The sequence below is a fragment of the Pinus tabuliformis genome, chromosome Q, assembly GCF_031772625.1.
Source record: "Pinus tabuliformis cultivar Carrire ecotype Pingquan chromosome Q, CPIR1, whole genome shotgun sequence".
Taxonomy (NCBI): Eukaryota; Viridiplantae; Streptophyta; class Pinopsida; order Pinales; family Pinaceae; genus Pinus; species Pinus tabuliformis.
Window position 1 is genome coordinate 55539738 of NC_142296.1, and position 8327 is coordinate 55548064.

Genomic DNA, 8327 nt, shown 5'->3' on the forward strand with positions numbered 1-8327 from the left:
TCATCAACACAGCTAAATTAGTGGATGTCCACCCCAAGAGTGGGGCTTTCACTTGGAATAACAGAAGGGGAGGTGAAAGACAAATCGCCTCTCGTCTTGACAGATTTCTAATATCTGAAAGTATTCTGTTGGAGGGAGTGATAGTAGAATCAGACATTCTACCTAGTGGAGGGTCAGACCATTGGCCCATTTCTCTGATTGCTGCTATCCAGGGCACTCCTAGAAATAAGCCATTTCGATTTGAGAAATTTTGGCTTAACCATCCGGACTTTATTCAACTTGTTGAGAAGTGGTGGCATGAACCGATGGACATCAGAGGTACCAAAATGTACAAATTACAAGGTAAATTGAGATACATCAAAAATAAAATCAAAACATGGAATATAACAGTTTTTGGGAACATATTCAAAGAAAAAGCCAAGATAGAGGAGCAGCTAGAGCAGATTCACAAAGGCTGGATAACTGGAGATAGCAACTTAGAAACTGCAAACAAAGAAAAAAATTTGATGCAACAATGGCAGCTTCGTTGCCAACAGGAAGAGACACTTTGGAAACAAAAGTCCCAGATTCAGTGGCTCAAGGAAGGGGAACAGAATACTAAATTCTTTCACAGATCAGCACTGGACTACAGAGGCGCCAATAAAATCCTCAGTCTCAAAAGCGAACAGGGAGACATTCTCCAGAATCATCAAGGAATTTCAACCCTGCTCACTACGCATTTTAGCAGCATAGCTCAGGAGCCAGAGGTAGATAGAACAGAAGCAATTGCTGAACTCATCAAATCCATTCCCAAAACAATCACTAATGAGCAAAACCTTGCATTAACTAGAGAAATCTCTTTGGAAGAGGTGGAAGAAGCGGTGAAGAATATGCCAAATGACAAAGCGCCTGGGCCTGACGGCTTTACCATCAACTTTTACAAGGCTTGCTGGGAAATTGTTAAAACTGAGGTCTGGGAAGTGGTGGAGGACTCTCGGCGTTCTGCCTCAATTCTCAAATCTCTAAATTCAACTTTCCTGGCCCTGATTCCAAAAGAAGAAGAGGCCAACACCCCAGCGAAATTTCGGCCTATTGCTTTGTGCAATGTCATTTATAAGATTATCTCTAAAGTCATTGCCAACAGATTGAAACCTATTCTCCCAGGCCTCATCTCAGAAGAACAATCGGGATATGTTGAGGGAAGACAGATTCTGGACAATATTTTACTAGCTCAGGAAATGATTCACACACTTCACTCCAGAAAAATCGCAGGCATGATGATGCAACTTGACTTATCAAAGGCTTATGATAAAGTCAACTGGAATTACCTAGAAGCAATCTTAAAAGCTTTCGGTTTCGCCAATCAATGGATAAAGTGGATTTTAGCTCTGATCAAATCTACTAAATTTTCTATACTGGTAAATGGTGCCCCTGCCGACCAATTCTCCCCCTCACGAGGACTCAGACAAGGAGACCCATTATCACCTTTCCTTTTTGTTATCCTGATGGAAGGTTTAAGCAGACTCATTCGTAGCGCCAAAGAGGAAGGAAGGATCAGAGGATTGCAGCCCTTGCCTTCCATTCCAGCGACCACTCACCAACAATTTGTTGATGATACAATGTTACATGGTTCTCCTACAGTCAAAGAAGCACTGGGCTATAAAAGGATCCTCAATCTTTTCAGCGAAGCCTCAGGTATGGAAATTAATCTATCTAAATCAACCATCTTCTTTTTCAATACGCATTTAGCTGTGCAAAAAAATCTCTCTATCATTCTAGGCTTCCGAAGAGGCAGTCTGCCCTCGAGGTACCTAGGAGCACCTCTAACGGATAAACCTTGGCAAAAAATTCATTGGGAGAAGATCCTAGCCAATCTGGAGAAAAGATGTCATCACTGGACCCATAGGGCCCTCAATTTTGCAGGGAGGCTAGTTTTAACCAAAGCTGTACTGCAAGCTATTCCTCAATATATGCTCTCCATAATCCCTGCTCCCAAAGGAGTCCTGCAGCAAATGAGGGTGATTCAGAGAACTTTCTTATGGACAGGAAATGCAGAGAAGAAAAAGTGGGCACTAGTGGCATGGGATAAATTGTGCAAACCCAAACAATTGGGAGGGTTAAACCTGCTAGACCCCTTCACCATCAATAGGGCCTGTGGGGCCAAGCTTTGGTGGAAATGGCTGAAGGAACCCAATCTTCCTTGGGCTAGACATTGGAAGGAGAAATACGCTCCAATGCACAGCACTCAGAACTTGATCAGAATGCAAGAGAATCCAGAGGGCTCACCAATCTGGAACCTAGCAAGGAGAAATCGAGGAATTATACAGGAGAATAGCTTCTGGGAAATTCGCAATGGGAAAACGGCCTTTTTCTGGGAGGATGCCTGGCAACAACTCCCTAAGTTAGAGAGGCCAGAGTTTGCAGATCTGCAAAGAAATTACCAAGGGCTTGGGAGAACAACGGTAAATCACTATTGGACTCCTAATAACAGGGACCCGGAATGGAGAAATTGGGCAATCAATGAAACAGAGAACATAACTGAAGCAAACAACGGTGTCAGGGATCTGCAAACTCTATTAAACAAAAGAAGAATTAGGAAGGCGGATGACAGCGACCAACTAAGATGGGGAAAGCAAGGAGGGGGCAATTTCACGCTCAAAGAAGCCAGAAATTGTATCGAAGATTCAGAGCAAGTTGAAAAGGTTCAATGGAGCAGCAAGGTCTGGGATTCTCAGTTCTGGCCAAAAATTAAAATCTTCCTCTGGCTCCTAATGCACAGGAAAACTCTAACTTGGGAGAATCTCCGCAAGAAAGGGTTTTGTGGCCCTTCTAGGTGTCCCATGTGCAACAAGGAAGAAGAAACTATGAACCATCTCTTCAACACATGCGATTCGGCAAACCTAATGTGGAATTGGGCAGAAAATACTTTACAGCAAACGGACAGAACCAGAGATTCCATCCAAGAGACCATCGAGAATTGGCGAGGCAATTTCTCCAGTAATCAAAGGGTCAATATCATTTGGAAAATAATGCCAGGGTTTATTACATGGACAATCTGGAAAGAACGGAACAGGAGAGTATTCTTAAACGAAACCAGGGATATAAATCACTCAATAGAAATTATCATACAAAATATAAGACAATTGGTTCATGTCAAAAGCAAAGCAGATCAAGATAGTAAAGCTTCAAATCGGGACTTACAAATTTTGAAAGCCTTTAACCTGGATAATGGAACTTGCGTGGCTACAGTGAATCGCCAACAGGAGATAAGCACCACTTTAAGCATCTGGAAACGACCACCTTCAGGCTTCCTCAAGCTAAATTTCGATGGTGCATCGAGAGGCAATCCAGGAATGGCTGGCATCGGTGGCATTATAAGGAATAGCAAAGGAGAAATTCAACACATCTACAGCAGAGCCTTAGGGGAAGGAACGAACAATGAGATGGAGTTCGCAGCGATGGAACAGGGTCTCAAAATTCTTAGAAATTTACAGGCAGGCGCAGCAGTAGTTGAGGGGGATTCCCAGCTCGCAATAACAGCAGCCAGAAGGATGTATGCGGGAGCTAAAGCTAGCAAGGTTACACAACACTGGCGACTGGCTAAAGTAACAGAAAGTATAGCTGAACATTTGGGGTGGCTGAAAGGTTTAATCTTTCAAGCTGTTCGCCGTAAAGCCAATGCAGTTGCGGACCATCTGGCGAATTATGGTATAGAGAACCCAACTAGCATATTGGACAGCTATTGGCAGGACGTCATCTGCCCGGAATTAAGAAATAAGTGTACCCTGCTCTCGAGGCAGGATTTGGTGAATGAAAGGTAAGGACGAAGAGTCGGCGCTCTATGTAGGTTTAACGAAATGATGAGGTTCATGCGTACTATGGGAAGAATTAAAGGTTGGCAGAAGAGCGAAGGACAGGTAGAACAGGAGCATTCAATGCTCGAGCAGGATGGAGTCATTCCCATCAGATATATGATCAAAAACAATCAGCGCCGCCGACGCCCATATAGAAGATGGGACACTTGGCATGCTTCGGAGGAGGGCAAGAGAGGTGACCGTAAGAGCAGGAAATCGGGTCATTACCGAAAATATAAACCACCAAGCAAGAATAATTATGATAAGACCTGCGGGCAACAGGGGATAGGTTGGAATGTACCCAGTAATTCTCCCAATCTCATCTATTTATTCTCAGCCCCTGGCAACGGCAGAGCCACTGTTTCTTTGAGTTGTAGGCTGAAAATCTTTTCCCTAATCCTTAAAACGTTGTGTTGTTGGTCGGGTGTGGTTAAGATAATGGAAACGCATCGGCCAACCGAGATCTGAAACGAGCTCGGGAAGCCTATGAAACACGAACCTCGCAAAAAGAAAAACGAAGAATTGAGGAGCTGGAGGCCATTGTTACTCAGGAGGAGGAAAATTTGGAAGCACAGGAGTTGGAGAAGGAAATGGATTGGGTTCAGGACCCTGGTACAATAACAATGCGTGCAACTCAGTTTGTGCGTACGCAGGCAGAGATGTGGAGGATGAAAACAATGTTGGCTAAGGCCATTAGTATGCAGGGGGACTACACCAACCAAGTTCGTCAAGCTCAACAGGCAATTGCTGTCACGTCAGAGGAGCATATGGCGATTCTGGAGAGTCTGGAGTTCAAGATCAGCGGACTGGCGCAACAATTTGACAGTATTACAAAGAAACTCACAGTCCTGATCAGTCTCTTGCGTCATACTATAAATCAAGATGCCAGGAATGCTGGGGAAAAGATGGAGGGACACACAGGCGATAATCAGAGCACACTTCCAGTGCCATCTCAGGCTGGCAAAGCTAAGGTGTCGACTGGTCCGGATACCTCCAAGAATTATATTGTTCTTGAAATGTAATGAGTTCCTGCTGTCTGTTCTTGCTGAATTCCTGAGGGATGGGTCAGTTTTTGGGTCTGTCAACCTTGGTTTTTCTTTGTTTTGTCAAATTTTGCTCTGGGTTCAACTATAGATGTCCTCGGCTCTATGTGAATCGTTGTTTGGTTACTGCTGATTTTGTCAACCCCTAACTTTCTCTGCCGCCCTGCGTGGTGTGCCCGGGGTCTTGTGGATGCTCTTTTTGGTCATGACAAGGTGCTTGCTTAGTAGGATGGCAGTCCTCTGTCTGCTCGAGCAGACCTTTTGTAAAATATGTATTCTGATTCTAATATAATTTGCTGATTTACACAAAAAAAAAATGTGAATGTTTAATAAGTGCAAAGTTATGATGTACTTAGCCTCTCCCATTAGGATGGTTCGCTTATAGGTGCATCCAAACATTGGCATTGAATAGAGATTACTCCAAAACCAAAGTAAACTACTATTCTTAGCAGATTTCCTTTTTGAGAGCTCAAGATTAAGGGGCCACATGACAGAAATGTTTATAACACTCAAGTTCGGTGTAAAAAAGCAAATCCAGTGGGACTGATTTTGCCTGCATGCCGGATGGTCAATTGATAGATAATCCCAACCAGACGCAGGATTTAGGATGCATCTAGTTTCTCTCAAATCAATAAACTTGAGACAATAAATCAGTGCATTCTACAACAAAAAATGAGGGAAATGTATGATGTCCACATGTGGCATATGTCAGCGCAACATAATATTTAAATAATAAACACAAAAAATAAATGAGATGTGTAATCTCCATGCTTACAAAATGAAAAATTAAAATCCCTACCATATAGAATTTAAAAATATATATATATATCAAGCATTATACACACATACCATCGTATGTTCATCTTAACTGGTAATTTTTTATTCACATAGTTGCATCACAATTTACACACATACCATCATATGTTTATCTTAACTTGTAATTTTTTATTCACATAGTTGCATCACAATTTCAACTTCAATTTCAATGTGAATGTTTAATAAATATGATGTACTTAGCCTCTCCCATTATGATGGTTCATTAGCATGGTTCCCTTATAGGTGCATCATGTACTTAACCTCTCCCTGTATGATGGTTCATTAGGATGGTTACCTTATAGGTGCATCCAAACATTGGCATTGAATAGAGCTTACTCCAAAACCAAAGTAAACTACTATTCTTAGCAGATTGCCTTTTTGAGAGCTCAAGATTAAGGGGCCACATGACAGAAATGTTTAATACTCAAGTTCTGTGTCAAAAAGCAAATCCAGTGGGACTGATTTTGCCTGCATGCCAGATGGTCAATTGATAGATAACCCCAACCAGACGCGGGATTTAGAATGCATCTAGTTTTTCTCGAATCAATAAACTTGTGACAATAATCAATGCATTCTACAACAAAATATGAGGGAAATGTATGATGTTCACATGTGGCGCTATCTCGAATCAATAAACTTTGAGACAATAATCAGGGCATTCTACAACAAAATAGGAGGGAAATGTATGATGTTCACATGTGGCATATGTCAGCGCAACATAATATTTAAATAATAAATAAATAAAATAGATGAGATGTGTAATCTCCATGCTTACAAAATGAAAAATTAAAATCCCTACCGTATAGAATTTTTAATGTGAATGTTTAATATGTTCATCTTAACTTGTAATCTTTTATTCACATAGTCGCATCACAATTTCAACTTCAACTTCAATGTGAATGTTTAATAAGTCCAAAGTTATGATGTACTTAGCCTCTCCCACGGGCTTATTATCTTGGAAAGGAAAATAAATGGATACCACCATACTACATATATAGTGTTGTTTCATGCCCGACCCATTCTTAGCTCTGGAACTAGTGAAGAGGGGAAGAACTTGTCTGGAGATTATTTCAATTAACAGCTAACATAACTAAGTTATCCAGTTGTTGAAAACTAATAAATAAACTAAAGTGACTGGAGGATAAAGGAGACGTATTGTAATTATAGTGGGTAAGTGTGCACCTGCATCTGACTCCCTGCCATCGTTGATGTCTCTTCACGAAGCTCCCGTAGAATCTATAATGAAATAGCATTCCATAGTGTGATTTAAATAGAATGGTGGAAGAAAATTTGCCAATAATAAACTGACAGGGAAGCATTTGTTTTTGCAGACCTGTGGTTCGCGAACGTTGGCCAGTATATATTGGTATAACTGGGGAGTGAGAGACACCACCTGTTTGTTTCCATACTTATCGTCGCTTGAAATGACCACTCCCTTTCTATCAGTGCTGAAATGTCGCCTTGATGAAACACCATACGGACCCAGTTTCACTCGCACTGCCTTTGTCTTTGAATATCTCCATATCGATATCAATGGAGGGTTTAGTGGCAATGGCTTCGCACCAGAGGCTGGATGCAAGCAAATAACTGATAAGGCGTTCGGATTTCTACCGCCGCAGAGAAGGCCTGTCATACTTGGCCGGTACTCTCTTCGTTTAGCTATGACATATAAAAGTAATTTTCGTTTTTGGTATATCTACGTCGGGACCCTGCTCCTCCACATTACAGTATAATATTTTTGAGAGCTGTCCGGATGTTTGTAATCTAGTTACACATTGTATTGTGTTTGGATTTATGGGATTTTTTTTTGCAACACTATTTCATTTTTCCCCCCTTTTCACGCACTCAATTTTTTCCATCTCAAATAATTTTATTATTATTATTGGGTTGGAAAAGCAGCAGCAACCCAAAAAAAAAAAAATTAAAATATTTCATGATCATATATATAAAATAATGTAATTGGTTATTATTATATTTTTTTTAAATTTCCATAATCTTGAGTTTAGGATAGAGTCTTAAAATCTTTGACGTTACCAAACCAAGAATCACAACGATATTACTTTGCACAGCTGAATATAAACAACCGGTAAATCTACTAGTGCACACAATATAGACTACCTTTTACAATTTTTAATCCAACGTCGTTATATTAATCAACATATAATACAACAGTTTAGGACTCTCGTACCAGGGATAATGGCTCTCATACATCCACTAATACAAGATACAAAACTGGGGCTTGGTGTGAGTACATCGACGACCAATCTGCCCTCAACAAGATACTCTGACCCTCTAGCTGATGTAGCGTGCTCTCTCAACTCCTCTCAATCGTACTCTATACCTGCTTGGTCCTTCGACTCCCGATTTGCAGCTCTTGCCTCTATCAATGCTCCAAGTCCATTTGGCCACTGAATCTCGGCTATCCAATCTGCTCTCTAGTTATGCTTTAGTCCATCAAGGCCACAACACATCGAGACTCTTATCGAATTGTTCATAGTTCCACTTGTGAACAACTCTCAACCGCCCATTGTTGCTCCTCAGTTACTCAGGGACTTCAACCCACTATGATCTTCTTGCATTGCTCCAATGAAGAACAACATAGAGCACAGAGGGCTGCCACCTATCATTGCAAGAT

At 41.2% G+C, this 8327-nt stretch overlaps 1 protein-coding gene across 4 annotated transcripts in view; it reads right to left on the reverse strand.

Annotated features, from left to right (window-relative positions):
• Positions 1-7458, reverse strand: part of LOC149218269 (uncharacterized) — a 410979-nt gene extending 403521 nt beyond the window's left edge. For 2 of the 4 annotated variants that reach the window (XM_089382377.1, XM_089382375.1), the window contains exons 1-2: positions 7026-7457; positions 6875-6928 (exon numbers count right to left, since the gene is read on the reverse strand). In XM_089382377.1, the coding sequence (XP_089238503.1) occupies positions 6875-6928; positions 7026-7325 (354 nt within the window). In that variant the 5' untranslated portion in view covers positions 7326-7457. Of the gene's footprint in view, positions 1-6874; positions 6929-7025 lie in introns of all 4 variants that reach the window. The other 2 variants (XM_089382376.1, XM_089382374.1) reach the window with 2 other exon arrangements.
• Positions 7459-8327: the final 869 nt, after the last annotated feature.